Genomic DNA, 21,200 nt, shown 5'->3' on the forward strand with positions numbered 1-21,200 from the left:
TCCACGTTTTTCCTCAGATGCAGACTCAAGGGCGTTCTAATTTAGACAGTAGAAAACATGGGTTTTTGACACCTCCTTGCGCTTTTTCTATCCTTCTTTGAAGTCAAGGTTTCCTTTCTAAAATTATCTGTCAAAGGTTAATTAAATTTCACTGTCTGCTGCTAATCTGCTCACAAGCAATATGCTTATTAGGAGAGATTTTTTCGATTCAATTAGTGACTGTCCACCTGTTTGTGGAATTACAAAAAAAAATTGATAACATCTCAGAATATACTCAATTAACAAACCTTTTTGAAGACCTCAACTTTATTACGGTGTAGAGACTTTTCCTTTCTCTACAAGATGATGTTCCTTTCATTTCTGTCACAATTTTTTTGTTATGTCCATCCATTTTTTATTTGACTGAATCCATTGTTAGGTCTCGCCATTGCTTTAAACAGGGTTACTTAATTTTAATCAATCAGTGTTTCAAGAAAAAGCTATAGAAAAGAAAATTTAAAAGAAATTTTTAATCGGTCGATTTAAAAGACCAATAAGAGACAGGGGTGGATCCAGGATTTTTTTTTTTGGGGGGGGGGCAAAATAGGTTGATCCGATAAACATGCGTTATGAGCAAGTTTAATTAACGTAATCTTGAGTTAATTAAGTAAATTACACTACTTTAGACTACGCTAAGGGGGACGCCCCCCTCGCTCCCCCCCCACTCAGGATCCGCCACTGATAAGAGATGGGTGAACAAATTACAAGGAAAACTTGCACATTTATTGCTCAGATTACCAACTTGGGGAAATAGCTGAGACTGATTCCTTGAAAACAACTTTTTTCAGAACATTGATGAAGAGTGGCTTATTCTATGAAAGCCAATGTTGGCTCCTTTCAGCAAAGGCTAAATGGATTAAAAAAAAAATACACTAATGAAGACTAGCAGCGTATTGGACATGTCTGGTGCCTCATTAATACTAACTCTGTTTTACCTACGAGCAAAGAAATTGTATAATGTCGTCCCCTACTCTATTCTCCTTTGAACTTACTGCCCCTGTTTTGATTTTACAAAAGCCCTTAGCCAAAACAACTAAGTTTTCAAAGTTTTTTTTATCATCACTGAGCAGTCATTCATTCTAATTTAATTATTGCATTTTCAGGGTCCCATAGGTGAAGCCGGTGCAATAGGTCGGCAAGGTGAAATAGGTACTCCAGGTGTCCCAGGTACACCAGGCATTCCTGGAATGCCAGGTCCTCCAGGTCCCCCACCAGACGTTGGACCTCTTATTGCTCAGCTTCAGCAGTCTCAGGGAGGTGAAAAAGGTCCAGCGCCCGATTCATTTTCGTTTCTTCAAGCTCAAGTAGGTCCAGTCGGGCCAAGAGGCTCCCCAGGTATGTAACTTTCTACTAAAGAATGACCTCCTTAAAATATAATTCCATTTATTTTGTAGTATTTTCCCCGTAATAAAATTAAATGACAACTCCAATTCTGGTGAAAAGTAGCAAGCGGTTTAAGACAAATACAAATAAATGAACAAAAGAGAATGTGTATCTAACAGAAGGAATGGCTCTTGAAATTGATTGACAAAAAGATAATCATAGAGTGGAAAAAGTAAAACTACTACTACTACTATTAACAACTCATCGCAGCACCAAGCCGCCTGAGGCCAACACAGCTACGCACGCTCCTCCTCCACCCCAATCTATTCAAAGCCTCCCTTTTTACATCCACCCATAAAGTTTTCACTTCATTGAAATCTATTTTTATGACGTCCTCCCACCCAAGATGGGGGTAACCATTTTTTCGTTTAGCCCAACACGGCTGGCCAAAAAGAACAATTTTTGGCAATCTATTATCCTTCATTTGCAAAATGTCCCCTAATCACCTCAACCCTTCTTTCATTATAGCCCCAGAAAGCAGTATTGAACAACATTTTTCGTATAGCCTATTGTTTCAAATACGGTCAGTCAGCCGGGTACCCAGAAAAATCCTTAAGCAATTTCTCTGGAAAAAATCTAGAAAATCTTTATCCGCTTTTCTGGGTGTCCATGCTTCAAAGCCATATTTGACCACTGTCATAACTGCAGCTTCGAAGATTCTAATCTTGCTTTGCAGACTTATCTTCCTATTCTTCCAGACTTTTTTTAATTGTGAAAAAACACCCTGAGCCTTGGCTATTCTATTTTTAACATCTTCACTGCTCCCACCATCTTTACTAATAATACTACCAAGGTAAGTGAAGCTGCCCACCTGATCAATCTTTGAATTACCCAACGTCACCTTTTCATCTTCACTTATTCCTAGCCTTAGTGACTTAGTCTTCCTAACATTAATTTTCAAACCAATACTAGCGCCCTGAACTCGCAAAACCTCTAAAACTTCATTCATTTTGCTCACACAAAGTAAAACAAAATAAAAATTTTAAAATATCAATGTTTAAAAGTCGCTATGTCTGTGAAAAATAAGAAAACTATGCAAGAAATTTAATCAAAAGAAGGAAAAAGCATATTAAATCAGTAAGGTTTTGCAATCAGTTTTGAAACATTGTTTAAGAAAAGTATCTGGACCATTAACTAACACGGGGAGAGAACGGGGTCCCCATCCCTTCTTGTTAAGGAATACTCTATTGTTTCCTATAAATTTTACACATTTCACTGTTTTTGTAATTTGTATGTATTTCCCGCCTCCCCTCCAAAAGCACCTATTTACGTACCTGAACAGGTTTGAATTTCTTAGGCTTGTTTGAAGAATTGTCTGACCTTTGGATCATCCAGAACATACCTACGAATGAGAAATAATGGGGGAAATAACTTACTAATATTTGTCTCATATTGACCATTAGAGGTTTATTGACCATTTTGACATTTCTATTATTATTTTTTCGATTATTTTGTGTTTCATTTAGCTATTTCCCTAGAATCTTAGGTGTTTTTTTTTCGACGCATGAAGTTTGTTTCATTTAACTATTTCCCTAGAATTTTAGGTTGTTTTATTTTACGTATGAAGCGAATTTGGCTTTCTCGGAGTTTATGATAGTCTTTTGGAAAAAAAATATTATTTCTTATTTATATTTTACCCGCCGAGAAAAAGTACATTTTGTTGCAACATGGTCTTTTCTTTTCTTGAAATCACTCTTTATTTGGAAACAAAATAATTTGAAAAACTTATGAAACAGCTTCTTTTAGGAATACTGTCTGTTTTTTTCCTTAAATTATGCAAACATTCCTACGGTAATAACTTATGTATCCAAAGAGACAATGTTACAGATCTGTTGAATTTAATGGTGTATTTCTCATCAGTATCCCCTTTTTTTAATTATTAAAATTTTCTAGTAATTTCTTATGTGTAGATTTAAACTAAAAAAAGTAATACTTTTTTGGACTCTATAGATGTATATATTCTTTCAAACTTCTGTTTTTAGAGTTTTGATTACTATGGACAAAATTTGCTCTTTACTAACTGTTCAAAAGTGTTGGGAACAAAACAAATTTGTCAAATAAAAGTTGAAGTAGCCTATACGGGACTCTAAGTGTTTGAATAGGACTCTGAGAAGTTTATAATTTTTTTTTTTAATTTTTATTGTATATACCCTTCTGAGATCAAATGGATGGTAATAAATCCTTTCTTGGGTTATATATCTAGGAAGATATCTGTAATTATAGTGTTCCTAAGCCTAACTGAATTAAATTTTGTTTTATTAGTATACATTTGAATTCTTCCCTAGTAGTAATTCTTCCCTAGTAGTAATTCTTCCAAACCCACGTCTTTAAATTTATAAGTGCCATAAATGATTAAAATTTAAAAAAAATCTGAAGTAATTTGCTTGGATGCAAATGACTTCAATACGATATTCATTAGCGTAATAAATTTTATTAATTTGTACCTATTGGTCTTGGGAAGGATTTGAAGTCAAATTTTCTATACCAGACGCTAACAATGTTTCTCTTATTAGGTCCTCCTGGTCCACCAGGTCCACAAGGCTTCCAAGGTGCAAGAGGGGAGTCCGGCGACCCAGGTCCAGTTGGTCCACCAGGTCCATCTGGTGCTAGAGGACTTCCAGGTCTACCAGGTAAAGACGTAAGTAGTCTTCATTTTATTTTGTGACCTTATTAACCAGTTCTTCAGTTATGTCTATGCCACCCTTATTCAAATTGACAGTTTTTTTTCTCTACGAAAAAACAGAAGGCGAAGCATATAATTAAAAAACAGCTAAAATTTTCTTTGGAGAAAAATCTGACGCTCAATAGTTGACAAAGCTTAATTCAAAAATGAATCCCTTGCAATAAGTGGAGTTAGTTCACGAAAATTTAGGTGAGAGACATAATTTAATTTTGAAAATCTAAGGAGTAGAGTATTGTAACGTCTGATCGATTTGTTGCAATGAAAATAATAAAAAGGTAAGTTTCAGTTGAAATGCCGAAAAACATATTACAGTCTACAAGACTTGTGTCTATTAAATCAATGATTAAACACAAGTAATTTGGTTCTGAGTGATCTCTGTGATGCGCATATGTATTAAGAGTTCCCTCTTTAGTGATAAAGAAAACAGCATTAGAACTCACTAATTGCCGCTGCACAGTCTGTAAGGAAAACTGTGCTCGGAATATTATAAATTATAATGATTGCAGTCTTCAGTATTAAAGTGAATTCTCCATTTTTTATACTTTCAAACTAGTGATAAACCAACATAGCTGGAATTGAATATTTTCAGTGCATCCAAAATCTAAGGTTTTACTCTTATATTTGCTCAGATGTTTTAAGAGTTTATACATATATTTGTTCTTTCGGTGTCGTTTTCAGATTATTGCCCACTGCTCCTAATAAAAGGTTATTATACATACCATAGCAAAGTCCTGCATTTTTCTTCGCTATCTTATATTTTCCCATTAAGGGACTGAATATTTTATAAATAAACTAGACATATATGAATGACACTTCAGCACACTAAACGTTACAACAAAACAAGAGAAGATTGTTTTTAATAAAATTTTGAAATAAGATCTGGTTATATTCAAAGGTTGAGTGTTTTTTAAAGGAATTTTCTTAGGATAAAACAAAATTTGTTCGCAATTAATTAAGCATAAGTTGTATTTTTAGTGCTCATTTGTACAACCGTATATCAAACAATAAGTTTTATAAACAAAAATGGGGTTTAGTCCCCCTTTCTATGCATATAATGAAGGAAAGACTAAGATTATAGTCCACAAAAAATGACCCATTGCCTTGGGCTAGGCTTTTTGTTCAGGTGTTTTGGACCAAGGAAAAAGTAGTTCGTCCACGAATGTGGTCGGAAGACGTCATGAGAAAGAATTTATAAAATGTAAGAACTCAAAGGGTGGTGGTAAAGTCTAAGATTTTTAACTAGATTGGAGTGTAGAAGAGGTATGGGCAACGGTGTCAGTATCAGGTGGCATTTGCAGTCCATAAGATGGAAAATCTCTCTCCAATCCACCGTCAATTCCTTAGTAAAAAAAAAAAAAAAATACTGCGTCAAATTACGGTTGATAGAAAACTTGATATCAATAGTCAAATTCGAATAAAAATTAAAATTCCCATCTAAATTTTATTTTCAGCTGAAAAGCTTAAATTTTACAAATATTTCTGCGATCAATGCATATTTATACGATGTTAATTCAAAAACGAACCGTTATCATATCTAAAAGAAAGTTTAAACTTACTTTAAAATGCTTCGGTATTATCTAATTTTTAGATTAATTTTTAATTTTAACCTTCATTTTGTTTATATTATCAGAAATGGAGACAGTCTTCGAAATACAAATATCGTTTACATGAAACGGAGTATGAGATTCCACCCTTTTAAATTCAATGGGATTGTTGCCGACCGGTGACAAAAATAATCACTAGATTTTATGGATATTCTGGTTGATTTAGGGATTTTTTTTATTTCTAAATTTCTCATGAGGGATTTTCTTAGCATTAAGCATGGGCACTATAAACTGATAGATTGTAACGGTGGAATTCTGCAAATAGGAAATTAAGTTCCCATGTTTATGACAGGTCTATGACATCGCTAATTTGGAGCCTCTTGTTAAAAGCCTGTACATAGGCCTTCAAATACGTATCCAATTTTTTTTTCATATAACTAATTAAAAAATAACTTTCAGAAAAAGAAATTTTTCAGAGAAAATAAAAGAGCTATATTAAATACCCTTGCCCCATGGGCTGTGGGGGTTTTTCAACCATGGAGGCATAGTTTTTTTGGCCTTCGGATTATTTTGAGCAAAATGCCTATCTCAAAATTTTTATCGGATCATTTAGGGGGGAAATGGTGTGGGAAGGGGGATGGGGGCTGGTTGACCCTCGATCACTTTTTACTCTTAAAAAGGGAACTAGAACTTTCGATTTCCAATCAAATGAGCCTCCTTCAAAGTTTATAAGACCACCCCTTCCATAAAAAAACTTTATGTGTTAACAATAGGCAACTGGCATAACTTACAGCTTTTGCCTTCGGGCTGTGGGGGGCTTTTTCAACCCCAGAAGCATATTTTTTTACCTTTGGACTATTTTGAACAAAATGGCTATCTCAGAATTTTTATCGGGTGAATTAGGGGAAAAGAGGGCGTGGGGGCTAGTTGCCCTCTGATAATTTTTGACTCTTAAAAAGGGCATTAGAACTTCCTATTTCCAATCAAATGAACCCCTCCGAAGTTTATATGACCATCCCTTCCATATCAAGTACCTCTGGGAAAAATAATAAAAAATAAATAATTAAACATTGAAGCCTTATGGCTCTTTACTATAGGTAATGCTATAGTATTGCCTCTGAAACATCATAATGATAGATTAAACTTTTAAAGAAGTATACAATGTTGGTAGGTTTATTTGTGGCAATCAAAAATTTTTGGTAGCCAAAATGTGTCACCACACATTAATATGGTATCAATAATGACAGAAGACACAGGCAAATAACTGGCAATATAAAAAAAATTGTGAACACTTTAAAGGATTTATTTTATATTTCTAAAGGATAAATTGAAACAATTTAAAAATGCACTTAAAATTTAGTGAATATTGAGACTGCGTCTTATTCTGTAACTATATTGTTATTGTGACAGTTCGTATAGCAAGAAGTATCTAGTTTCGCTCCATGGTCCAAGAGATTATGCTGAATAATCTGAAGACTATTTATCCGAATGAGTGCAGATAAAAGCCCTTGATTGACTGGAAACAATCCTCTAAGAGCATGTCAGAACGTTTAAACGCATATAAAAAACATATTTGAACTAAGAGGAACAGTCTGAGCTAGCTCAACTTATTGCTCTTTTTTATGTTCTCAGGTGGGATCAGCTTAGATAGACCTAAATCAGGTGAAAATGTACGATAAAGTTTAATTATATGGGATGTGAGCTGGCAAGCTAAAAACAATAAATTAACAATGAGATAGAAAAATAAAGATCAGAACATTAGCCATCGGTCAGTAGGATTGCCACCCCTAGTGATATATCATTATTTTCAGTGATTTTTTATATTGCCTAAACAAGAGAATCACTAAATCAGCACACTCATCACTAGATTATTGAAGGAAATCACTAAATCAACCAGAAAATTACTAAAATATTGTGATTTTTTTCTCACTGGGGTGCAACTCAGGCTGACACTCTGAGCCATAAAATAAAGAAATACAACCTTTCTTGTGACATGTACATATTGTACTTATGTTGGAGGGGTGGGGTAGATATGAATGACAACAAGGAATTAGAGGAAAGCGTTGAAAAATGCTGGATCTAGACGTTGAGAGGACACAAGCCCGAAGGTCCCCCTATTGACGAGGATAATTAGAATAAAAAATGTTCAGTCTGAATCAAATCATTTTTGTTATTCGACAAAATTTTCAAGGAAAGGCACCCAGATTAATTGAATGTTTAATTCTCTGAAAGATGGAACGTACTGATTTGTTTCAAAACATCATCAATTGGTTTTAGCAATATTGATGTTCTAAGACTTCCAAAATTTTCCAACTCTGCTGGATTAGAACCAGGGAAGCCATTAAGCCCACTAATATGTATCGTAAGTGAATGGAATTTTTCAAAACGGGTATAAGTGAAGAGCTTTATGCAGTCAATTACCCATTACCCAAGCGCCATACAAAAATGGCAAACATTGTCTTTGCTTTGGAGTTGGTCTAATTCAAAACAGAAAAGTGTAGCCAAAGAACTTGGTTGCTAAATTGGTTCTTTATTGGTTACCTGGCTGCTTATTTGAATTAGTTAATTGATGTCACATTGCTAATTTTAGGGTGAATCAGGTGAAGACGGTCAGCCAGGTACAATTGGTGCTACAGGCCCACCGGGTCCCCGTGGTCTTCCCGGTATGCCAGGTTTGCCGGGTGTCAAAGGCCACAGAGGCTTCCCAGGATTAGATGGAACTAAAGGTGAACCGGGTCGTCCAGGTGACAAAGGCTTACCCGGAATGCCTGGCCCAATTGGTCCAGTTGGCCCTATGGTAAGATATTTTCTGAGTTTTAGTGCTTGAAAACTTAGACCTTCATTTGAAGAAAAGAGTTAATTTAGATATTAGAAGCAATAATTATGATGATTATATCAGGTTATATAGCTTCGAACAAAATGGTTATTGCTAAGTTTCAAAATTTAATTATTTTTCAAGTAAACATGGTCTTTCGAATAGAGCTGTAAAGAAGAAATTCAAAATATTATTTACTGCTTTACTGCAAAATATTATTACTACTTTCGCAATAAAAATACGACTATTTTTGCTTTTGCCTCTTTTTCTACTATCTTGTCTAAGAATTGGACGTTCATGTTTGACGGCGTAGGTAAAGAACCCTTAATACAATTTAAAATATCTAGTTTTCATAAGGATTATAGCACGATTTTCTTGAGAGTCCAGAATTAGTAACACAGATAAATACATATTTTCAATTTTTCCGCTTTTAAAAAACCCTACTATATTTAAGAAAATATGTCAGTTGAAACACTTGAACTGGCAGCCACAACCATGTTTCTGGCTCCTGTGCTATATATTGGATCGATATGTTGTGTTACAGGTAATTGATGAGAAAAACTTTTTTGTCGATTTTTAATAAGTAAACTACGTAAAATAGCCCATTACTTCAAAAGGACGTAATGGTTTTTAGTAAATAATGCCAATATTTCAAATACCTTTGAATTTCTTTGATAACAAACATTAGCCAATTTCTTAACGTGAAGGGTATCACCTGCGGTTCGGACGGTCTGAAGGACATCAGTGCTTTAAATTTTGATTTGTCTGGCGAAGTAAATTAATATATTCAAAAAGATATATAGTATGTAAAGTTCTCCTTTACAATATAATAAGTAGCCTTTTTTTTACTTGTATGATAATTATTAAAGATTAGATATCAAATAGCAAGTAAAATATTTTTTTAAAGCCATTTTTCAAATGGGATTAATGGTTATTTTTTTTTATTTGAAATATAGTTTTTTTTAGAGAAGAGTTGTATTGTTATTTTATTTGAAATATAGTTTTCCATCTCAGTACATCATCATTGTAAATCCACCGATTTGGGTACTGATTAAACTGAAACAGATGACACAACTAAATCTGTATCGTTTAAAAAAGAATAAGCAAAACGCCAGTGCAAAACACAGTGCATTAAATACGAAAGATACTCGTACCAAATTGGTGTTTTCAGTCGTATGAAACTAAGACTACGAAAAAAAATTTATAACTAAAATGAGGAGTACAAAGAAAAGTCTAATTTATTTTGTATTTTTAAACTAAAATCGGGGTAAAGACATAAGAGACTGAAATATTAAAACTTGAATTATGGCTGATAAGTTCTGAGCCCACAATGGGTAAGCAAGAAAATGAGACAAATTTAGGGCAACGAAAAATAGAAAGGGAAGTTCACAACAAGTGAGAACAAGAAGAAGTTTCCAAATATTTTGGCCATGACGTCTTCTCAGGTGTTCCCAGTACAAAATGAATAAAAATATAGAATGAAGTCAAAAAATACCAGTAAAGAGATAAATTTTAAAAAACTTTTTTTGAAGTTTTTCTTTTTATTTCGTTTCGAAGACTTAGTTCTATTTTTTTATCTTTTTCCGCTGAGAATGGCTGAGTGGAGATCTTGGCCGAAGCATTAATATTTTTTCTTTGTTTTCACCGACCCGATAATTCCTTCGATTTTTGTTGTTCTATATTTCCCCTTATTGTTGAATATATTGAATAATGGTAACCGCCAAGTAGATATATCTGTATCTACACTTTTCTATATCAAAGCTGTATTGTATATCAAGTTTTGTGTAGCTGGCCAATTTTATTGCAAGAATGATAACAATAATAGCATTTCATTGCTTTCAGCTTTATGTGGAAACTTACACTCGTAGCTGAATAGACTGGCAAGAGATTACTGAAAAAAATGAAAGCAATGAAATAAAACATAGAAATATTTTCTATATCATCTGTTTAGTTACACATTAGTTAGACATCTATGAAATTTTTTACTCACCTCAATAAAATTCAAAAATAAATTCCTTATAAAGAAGTTCATTGTTAGTTTCTGTCTAATTTAGGCTTATGACTTCAAAACTATAAAAAAAGAAGTTAAAAAATACTCACTAAACTGATACAAAAGTACGTACGCTTTAAAAATTGCTCACTTAAAGATATTCTAAAAATACGATACAAGGATATGCTTTTGAATAGTACCGAATTCAGTTGTATTCTATAGTGTTCTTGCCAAATATATGAACATGCTTACTTCATTGTTCTTTTGTTTAGGGTCCAGCTGGTCCAAGAGGTGAAAGAGGAAGAGAAGGTCCACCAGGTCCAGCAGGTCTGAGAGGCATTGATGGGTTAGCTGGAGCTCCAGGGCAACCCGTAAGAACTTTCTTTTTTTAATGTAAAATTTCTCTTTGTTGTAACTATGAGCATTATTCTAAATTCTTTTTCACACAACTTGACCGTTAAGAGTAGTAGCTTAGAGCAGTAAAAAAGCTGAAAAGATTTTATTCTAACGGGTAGATGGTTATTTATAGTCCTAAATATTCTAATTAAATATTCGTTCAAAATACTCGACCCTCTATAGAACAAAGTGGGTGTATGCCCAGAAGTGTCTTTCAGAATTATTTACATCCCGATGTCAAAAAAATTACGGTGACTCAAAAAGAATATAAAATAAGATCCTAACTAAATATCAGTGAAGATATTACATGGTCAAAGCACATATCAATTGTAAAAAAATTGATTTTATATAGAAAAAATATAAGAAGTATACTCTGAAGGAGCATAAGGATACCAGTAATGAAAACCATGGCTGAACTATTTTGAAACCTATTTTTTGTTTATCCACTACATAAGTTTCTTGAATAAGTGCCACCATGTACAGATTCCAGCTCCACCGTTGCCTTGATCCAGCTGGCGTAAGCTTTGTCACTATTTCGGAATAATGGAAGGTGCATATTAGGTACTTTCCCCTGCAGGGGGCTGTACTGTATATCAAATTCTGTATAATTGGCCAAATTTAGAAAGAACAATAATAATAATGACATTTTTCACAATCATAGCTGAACATACTGTACCTGCGTAGTATACTTTCAGCTATACCTAGCTGAAACGAGATCTACTATAAAAACTAAAAAGAACGAAGGAAAATATAGAACAGGCTATTTACGTTATATCTCTTTAGTTACTCAGTTACTTCAGTTTAAATTTTTATAAATTTAAAATTTTTGAAAAAATAAAAATTTTAAACCTAGAATATATAATTTTAGAAAGTTGCCTCAATATATTCAAAAACAAATTCCTTAAAAGAAAAATTGATTGTTGGTTTTCGTCCTATTACAAGGTCCGGTATTTTTAATTCAGTACCTAGGTTCTGATGGGAATTCAGTTGACTCTGTTTCAAAGTATCCAAAAATGCCGTATTTTTCAGTTCAATTTGAAAATCTGTTTCTAAATTCACAAAGTTTTATTTCCTGCTGGTTCTATAAGTTTTATAATAAATTTGGGGGGGGGGGGGGCTTTGCATTTAAATTATATTCAGTTTTAGCTGCATTAGCTGCGCTTTAATTAGCCATAGGTACTTGACCTTTTGCAGAAGGTAATTTATGTTGTTTACTGAATTTATGTAAAATATTGAAATATATTTAATATATATTATGAATGCGAATCTGCAAATCTGATTCCGAATCATCTTTTTCAGTCTTATGCAAGCTTTTATGGTAGAAGTTAAAGTTAGGTTAGGTTAAATTAGGTTATGAATCTCAGAAACGGGATAAAACCCTAAGCTAACTCAACCCAACCTAACCCAACTTAACCTAACCTGTAGCCATCAGACCTTGCATTAAACTGAAAAAGTTGACTGGCAACGCTGACTAAATCCAAGGAGAAACAAAAGTATTTCGGACATTCACCGGTGAATGCCGACATTCACCAATTTCGGACATTTACGGTAACAAATATATAGAATAAAGTATGTATATAAAAATTAAATGCGATTTTTTTTAAATCTAGCTTGACTCTTTTATGAGGTATTAGTGGGATAGTGATAGGATAGACATTTCAATATGTTGATTTTATTTGTTTACTGTATGTGTTACCCGTAACTACTATTTGTTGACTATTATGTTTACTTTTTATTTGCTCATCATATGAGAAAAGGGGAGATTACTATCCTAATGATTCCGTGTTAAAATGTTTGCTTTAATCTTATTGGTTTATTTTTGCATGATATTTTCACGAGCTAGGTACATTATTACTTATTTCTGGATAGTTAGATCTTTTTAAAACCCTTTTAACTTATACTGAAAGACAAATTTACACCAGCAAAGAAATATAATTCCTGGAGACACAAATGACTCCACCTTTTGTATTTCTAACAAAAAAAAAACAATTAGCTTCAGAAAGGTGGAGCATCAGTGAAAAGAACGAACAGTTTTTTGAGTCACAACATTTCCACAATTAAACTCTAGTTTATTCTGTGCTCGAACTTGTTGAAATAGCTTTTCAAAAAAAAATTTTAGGTTGTACGTTTAAAAATGTAATGTCGGGATGTATTTTAGATGTATGCTTTCTATGACTCAATAGTTTTCATTCCGACGTATAAGAGTTTTTTATATATTTGGTTGAGCCATAGGACGACGGTTAAAAATAATATTTCGAAAGTAAAATAACCAAAGAAAAACTTGTTTTCACTAAGCCTAACAACCTACACGTGGGCGAAAGGATTCGAATGGAGTTGGATCTTCGAGCATTTGATACGACTGTAATGGCTGTAGTCAGTATGGTTACCACAGCAGAAATATATATAACGAACAGAAGGGAAAAGTCTTGTGCTCTACATTGAAGATTTTTAAAACACATTAACCTAAACCACTCTTCATGACTCCGCCCTCGCGCACGCGAAATGCCAAAGGCAATGATTCTATTCGATGGAAACCCAAGTAGCAACTGATACGGCTTAAGAACCTTCCCGAACTAGTGTGCTTTGATGTTGTACCATTTTTTGAGAAACTTTTCAATACTCTTCGTTATATGTATTTCTGCCGTGATGAGGGATAAAGGATGAGAATGTGAAATTTTTTGGTATTGGCATTGCTTAAGAAGGATTTAGGCATAAAGCTTAATGTGCAGTTGACAAATGCTACTTTTTATTATACAAGGAGGTCAAGTGCTTAGTGTATTTTTGTCTCAGCTGAGTATTGTGTACAAACACTTAGGATGGATGAGGAGTGTATAGATAGAACAGCTCTATTAAATAGCTTGCCAGGGGTTAAAAAAGGGCCTGGCACACCAGATCTCCCTGGTATGACAATATAACGAAATTATCAAAATTCTTCGAGGAATTCTTTGGAGGTTCTGCAGGAAGGATGGGGGACGGGTGTTTTGAGTGTGTTTGCCACTGCGGGCTGAAGGTTGAGACAGTGGTAGTAGTAGTAAGCCAAGAGTACAGCTGAAGCAGCGAGTACTGGGCTACTACTAAAACAAACAAAACACTTGAACGTAAACGGAATGTCAAAAGCAAAAAGTAACCTCAGACTAAAAAGATAAACATCTTAAAAATAAACTGTTAGGTCTAATGTCGCGCATTTTATTATAAGGATGCTTTTAATGCCGGTTTCCCAGTCACAAAATATGAATTGACCATTACCTAATAGAGCCTATTCTGTTTCCTCCTCTTTTTATGAATTTGTATAAATACCTGACATTTAGTTAGGGTATAGTGGGTATAGGGTATAGTGGCCTTGACACATCTTGCGTACTACCATTGAAATACGGTATAAATACCTTGGCTACACAGAAATAGGATTCGGAAATTTTATCATGAATAAAATAAAATGGATAATGTGTTTTTTCATACACTATGCTTACAACTTAAGGCCTACCTCCATAAATGCCAGAGTCTATGAATATTTTTTTTCTTTTTAAGCTATCAAAAATGCACTAGCCTGATGTTTTCTTCCAACAATTTTTAGGGTGCAGTTGGCAAGCCTGGTCCTCCAGGTTTTCCTGGTACTCCCGGCTCCAAAGGTGATGCGGGTCCTACAGGTCCTAAAGGAAGTCAAGGTCTTCAAGGTCCACGCGGTGAAGCAGGTAGGCCTGGCGTTCCTGGAGAATCAGGTCCACCAGGTCCTCCAGGCAAGGACGGTATACCAGGCGAGAAGGGAGCTCAGGGTGAGCATGGCCCAGCTGGCCCTCCTGGTTTCCCTGGGGCTAGGGGCCCTCCAGGAATGAATGGAAGCCCAGGTCCATCAGGTCCAAAAGGTAACTCCGGTGAAACTGGTCTGCCTGGTGTAAAAGGAGACGGAGGTCCTAAAGGTGAGTTAAATCTAGTAAATTGACTTTCTTGTAGCTTGTCTTTTTCTTCCTTTTTCCTGAAATGCTTGTCCTCAAGACTAAAAAAAAACACTGTTATTAAGATACTTCCATATTATAGAACTACGAACTATTGTAATTTCTCAATGCAAAAGAATATTAAACAGATAGAGAGGCAACAATTCTCTGTAAGGAGTTGCCATATATATATATATATATATATATATATATATATATATATATATATATATATATATATATATATATATATATATATATATATATATATATATATATATATATATATATATATATATATATATATATATATATATATATATATATATATATATATATATATATATATATATATATATATATATATATATATATATATATATATATATATATATATATATATACATATATAAACACCCAAACATACAAGCAGTCAAGGTGAAGGTTCTTAAGCCTTCTGTAAAATGTCGCAGGCATTAAAGCCAGTACTGTTTTCCATTGTCAATTGAATTGTTATAGAAGTGTACATGCGGTATCTTAAAAACTAGTGCATTATAAAATACTTAGTGTATATAAAACTCGTCTCAAAAGTGTCTTAACGAAAGAAGCAAATTTTTTTACGTGTGTGGTGTTACGTTTTGCGTGTGAACGTAAACTCACTTTAAAAGTGGAGAGGCGAAATTTTACTCCTTTAGTTAGAAGTGGCTGTAAGTGTTATTTTAGCAGCAAAATAACCAGAACAAGAGATAGCCCCCAGAATTCCTCTGTGCCAAATGTGCGAAAATATTAGCTGGCTCGTTAAAAGAATCCCTTCATATATCTTTTGCAGTTCCTATGATGTAGTGGGAACCAAAGGATCACTAAACAGACTGCTACTTCTTCTTGACAAATATATCTAGGATAAGTTCGAAATCCAAGCACACTGTTTTGGACTCGGATGGTATAACATTCAGATGGTATAAAATTGCCTCAAGTACTTGAAAGTGTTCCTGATGTTCAGAATGAAATAAAAAATACAAATTCTGGGGAAAATGATATCATAAATGAACCTCGCTTTCTAGCATAGGAATATTTAAATGATCTGGTCTGGGATTTTGATTTAAGTAAAAGGAAGGTAGAATTGCTCACCTCAAGATTGAAAGGCAGGAAGCTGCTGCAAGGTGATACCAAACTAAGTTTCTTCTGCCAGCATCAAAAGAATTTGAGTGTTTGTTTTCTAAAAAGGATGAAATAGTTTTGTGTGACGACGTTGAGAATCTGTTCCGGTCACTGGATGTTGAATATAAACATGAGGATTGGCGCTTGTTCATTGAATCCTTGAAAACAAGCTTGAAAAAGTGTTACTGCATATTGGAAGCAAATATCTATCTATTTTCCTCTGCAGTGGGTATGAAAGAAAATTATGAAAATATGAAGTTCTTACTGTTCACTATCAAGCATGATGATTTTTCTTAGCAGATAGGTGGACTGTTGGAAATAATAGCTATCCTCCTTAGGTTGTACCTCCTTGGGTTACACTAAATTTTGCTGCTTCTTGTTCAAGTTGAATAGCAGAGATAGAAGGAACGAAAAAGGAACTGGCCAAATAGGGAGTCACTTAGTCCAGGACAAGAAAATGTTCTTCACCAAACTCTTGTAAAATCTGAAAAAAATCTCATTGCCTCTACTGCATAATTAAGACCTAATTAAGGACTTCGTGAAAGCAAAAGATTGTGATGGTAGTTCATTCACATTCTTGGAAAATAAGCTAAACTAAAAGAAATAATATTGGTTGGCCCTCAAATAAGGGAACTAATGAAAGATATGCAATTTGAAAATCAATTAAATATGCAAGAGGCAGCTGCATGGTTGTCTTTCATAAGAGTTTCTTTCAAATTTCTAAGACAACTTTAGTTGTCTGATAGATTTATTGAGAACTATAAAATCATGGGATGTGATAAGTCTTTGACAATCAGCTTTTATTACTCGTGTCTCGATTTCTCTCCTGGAAACCTAGGGGCTGAGAGCAACGAATACGGACAGCGTTTCCATGAAGACAATGTGGAAATGAAAAGGCGCTACCAGTGTAAATGGTGTCTAAATATGGTCGCAGACTACTTTTGAATACCGAAGAGAGATGCATAGACGCGAATATGTTTTTTTTGTGCGATTACTTTAAAACCTTGGATGAAGGAAAAGTTATGGGAGAAGATTTTGAATCAGTATAAGAAAGTAACTTAGAATCACCAATTATGCTCCTTTTAACAAAGTAATTTTATTGACCATATTACTCGGTTATTATACCACTTTAGTACTAAAGATCAATGAGAGGCCAGATAATGCATGTTTTCAAGCTTTGAGTCCACTTTACCGTCTTTTTTAATCATCGCGGTCGGTGTATACATGCCTTACACGCAACAGTTTTGGCAACTTTTACTTAAAGGGCTCTTTAAAGTTGTGGTAAATGGTACAAGCCAAGAAAATCTTGAAAATAATATGTTACCAAAGCAATGCCCCTTCTTGTCAAGTCTGAGGGATGCTTCTTCATATAGAATATAATCCTTTTAAAAATTCCCCTTTTCACGTTAGTCTGTCAATTAATGCAGGGAAAATAATCGCATCTGGGATGATATTAAATGTAAAAAAAAACAAGTTTTTTTTAACTGAAAGTAAGGAGCGACATTAAAACTTAAAAACGAACAGAAATTATTCTGTATATGAAAAGGGCTTTCCCCTACTCAATGCCTCGCTCTTTACGCTAAAATTTTTATTGTTTTAAAAAGTAGAGTTGTGACAAAGAGTCAAACTTTAGCGTAAAGAGCGAGGTGCCGAGGAGGGGACAGCCTCTGTCATATATGGAATAATTTATGTTCGTTTTAAGTTTTTATGTCGCTCCTTACTTTCAGTTAAAAAACTTGTTTTTTATATTTAATTTCCGAACGTTTATCAACTAATGTAGATTGAAAAGATACGTCAAAAGGTTATAACGTACATGAGGAGGTTCGCCCTCTCGTCAATACCTTGCTCTTTGCGCTAGAGCTAGAATTTTGTTCCAGTTCTTTAAGAATAACCTCCTGAATCACAAAGACCGTTTAATTAGAATAAATAGCTCTTTTGAAAGTACTAAAAAAAACTTTAGCGTAAAGAGTGAGGTATTGACTAGGGGGAGAACCCCCTCACATACGTCACAATTTCTGTTCGTTTGAAGTTTTAATGTTGCTCCTTATTTTCAGTTTAAAATACTTTTTTTTATTTAAATTCTGATTGTTTTTTAAATAATGCCGGGAAATCCAGCGCCCCTTCATGATAAATTCCTTTCCTCCATGGAAAGATCCTTCCATTTAACCCCCTCCCCCCAACCCCCACCTGAAAAAATCGCCCTGAAAACGTCTGTATCCTTCCCAATAACGAACACTATATGTAAACAATGGGCAAAGTTTACAACTTGCAACCCTTCCCTCGGGGACTGTGCGGGATTAAGCCATCCTCAGAGATATAGTTATTAGATTTTTTACTATGTTGAACAAAATGGCTATCTCAAAATTTTGATTGGGTGACTTTGGGGAAAAATGAGCGTGGGAGGGGGGCAGGTTACCCTCCAATTTTTTGGTTACTTACAAGGGACACTAGCAATTCTAATCTCCGTTCAAATGAGCCCTCTCACAATATTCTAGGAACACTGGGTCAATACGATCACCCACGGGAAAGAAAAAGGAAGAAAAAAAAACACATCCGTGATCTTCTTCTGGCAAAGAATACAAAATTCCACATTTTGGCAGATAGGTGCTTGAAACCTCTACAGTAAAGTTCTCTGATACGCTGAATCTGATAGTGTTATTTTTATCAAGATGCTAACACTTTTTAGCTGTTGTTTCCCCCTTTTTTGAAATTTTCTCAGGCTTCTAACTCAATTGGAAAGATTATACTTGATGAAACTTGTATATTTGAAATCAACATAAAAATTCGATTCTTTTGATGTATCTATTTGTATCAAAATTCCATTTTTTAGAGTTTTGGTTACTATTGAGCCGGCTCACTACTTACTTACAGTTCGTTGCCACGAACTGTTTGATTGCATATCGGATACAAGCGCGAAAACTCTGGAAAGTTGCTAAATTTGGTTTTATGGTTGTAAAAATGAAACAAAAGCATTTTAGATAATTGTACAATTTACCGTAATATAGGCCAAAGTGAGCCTTAAATTATTATCGAGTATTTCTAAAATAAACAGTGGTAGATTATGTTGAAATTTTTAGAAAGAAAAAGTTAGCAATTTTAGAGTTTATTAGAGGCTATGGTACCTAGGTGTATGGAAATCTCTTTCCTTTTCCATTCGTTTTTATTTTTCTTTGCTATGGTTGCCTTGTTATAAGGTTAATTGAATAATAAACAAAGCGTTGTCCGAAAGTAACTAATTTGCTCTTATCCTTAAAAGTTGAAGTTTTCTACATGGAAAATGAGCACACGAGAACCACCGTATAATCTTTGCCTCCAATATGCTCGTTTTACTATGTTTTATTTGAAACGTTTTATCCGTCTAAAGGTGAAAATGGATCTCCTGGCCCCCGTGGTCTACCCGGTCAACAAGGTGCTGCTGGTAAGCGTGGTAAGATTGGTCCTCGCGGTCTGCCTGGTCCACCAGGCCCTCATGGTGAACGCGGAGCTCCTGGTGGTAGAGGTCTCCCTGGTCCAGATGGTCCTCCAGGTCCCAAAGGACAGACAGGTGATAGGGGTCAAGCAGGTCCTGATGGTCAAAAGGGTAAACAAGGTGATCCAGGAAGGCCAGGTCCGCCAGGTCTCCAGGTAATTCTTTTCCTTATTATACCTATTTTAGGGGAATAAAATGCATAAAGTTATTTGATAAAATCGGCATTTAGCATGATTGTTGTATCTTCGACAATGAATTGACTGGAGGATTTTTTATTTGAATCTTTTTTACTTACTAACGCAAGATGGTAACGCAAAGAGAAAGTTTGAAGTTAAAAAATCGAATCATTTGTACCTTTGATAAAATTTTTATGGTTTATTTAAAAATCGTAATAACAATTTTTGCCCATCACGTACAGATTCTGTGTAATAATATTTTAAACTTTTATATTCATGAAATTTTGGGCATTAAAAAGCGGATATGCATTTCTTATTATGGTTAATATTTATGGTTAATTTAAATATGTAATAATAATCTTTATGCGAACAATACTTTTTTCTGTGGTAATTTTTGAAGTACATGTTTTTTGAAAAATGTAATCACTTTTCTAACTTTGAAAAATAAGTTACGGTTATATCTCCCTGAAGCTTTGTATCGCCTTTCTGGTTAAAATTTTGTATTTTAGGTTCCGGAACATGACCGGATTTTTTCCATCACTTAGTGCTGCCATGCTGGTTTAAATGCGCGTTAACTAAAGAATAATCGTAAACTGAACTACAACACCATCTATTAATATTATTCTACAGCTACAATGACTTAGCCTTTAATATTATTTTTAAAACTTTCTTGAGAGGGTGTAAGGAGGGAGTCTATGAATAAATCGGGATGGAAGAGGAGCGAGTGTAACTGTATTGGCTTCAGGTGGCTTGGTGCTGCAGTGAGTTGTTAGTAGTAGTAATAATAGTAATATCCATTACGAATTGCATCCAAACATAGTATTGTTGCATATTTGATTTTGTTAACATACATCGCCATAAAAAAGGAGACGTCAAAATTTGCATTTAATAATAAAACCTTACAAGGTAAAGCAATTTTGCATTGATGATGGGGGCGAAGAACCAAGGGGAAATTAAAACTACTCGACCAAATATCTATAATCTAAAAACTAATAAAGTGGTTTTAGTTTTTGTTGTTTAATATTCCAAAAGTTTGCTAGATTTTAGGAACTAGATTTTACTTCTAGTTCTCCTCGTCCGACTTTTATATTTTGGGGGTAAAAAACCGTCTGTGTAAATACATCTAAACTGAAAAAGAAAAATGTTAGTCTGCACTAAATATTTCTGAATTTCTTCTTTTTCTTGTTGAAATCTTTTTTTCTTCTTTCCTGGTAAATGGTTCTAATCAATCAGCTATTACAACCAGACTATTCCCCCCCCCCCAAAAAAAAATTGAATCCTTTTTATACGACCGAAGAAAATCGGGATTCTTATACTCTTCAGTAACAGCAAAGACACCTTTCAGAATTTATTTTTCAATTAGGCTTGACTAAATATACGCAAGAGTTGAATACACTATAGACCTAGCTGTGTCTAAACAAGTGGAACTTAAAAGTGTGACAAGCATTATCATGCTTTTTGGATGACGTTAAAATAGCTGACACGATATACTCCCACATTCACTCTCATCTTTTTGAGGTTTATACTCTTTTTTCTTAAGCATTCTTTAAAATTACGCAGACATAGACAGACACGGCAACCATTTTATTGAATTTGAACTGAAAACAAAACGTAATTA

At 34.2% G+C, this 21,200-nt stretch overlaps 1 protein-coding gene across 2 annotated transcripts in view; it reads left to right on the forward strand.

Moving 5' to 3' along the window:
- LOC148942882 (uncharacterized) overlaps positions 1-21,200 on the forward strand; it is a 107,415-nt gene that overhangs the window by 30,561 nt on the left and 55,654 nt on the right. For both annotated transcript variants that reach the window (XM_089102093.1, XM_089102095.1), the window contains 6 exons: positions 1,143-1,374; positions 3,936-4,060; positions 8,240-8,446; positions 10,727-10,825; positions 14,422-14,764; positions 19,302-19,561. In XM_089102093.1, coding sequence (XP_088958219.1) covers positions 1,143-1,374; positions 3,936-4,060; positions 8,240-8,446; positions 10,727-10,825; positions 14,422-14,764; positions 19,302-19,561 — 1,266 coding nt within the window. The remainder of the gene's footprint in view (positions 1-1,142; positions 1,375-3,935; positions 4,061-8,239; positions 8,447-10,726; positions 10,826-14,421; positions 14,765-19,301; positions 19,562-21,200) is intronic.

Source organism: Artemia sp. Qi Xiang Cuo, chromosome 16 (genome assembly GCF_049724085.1).
Source record: "Artemia sp. Qi Xiang Cuo chromosome 16, ASM4972408v1, whole genome shotgun sequence".
Classification (NCBI taxonomy): domain Eukaryota; kingdom Metazoa; phylum Arthropoda; class Branchiopoda; order Anostraca; family Artemiidae; genus Artemia; species Artemia sp. Qi Xiang Cuo.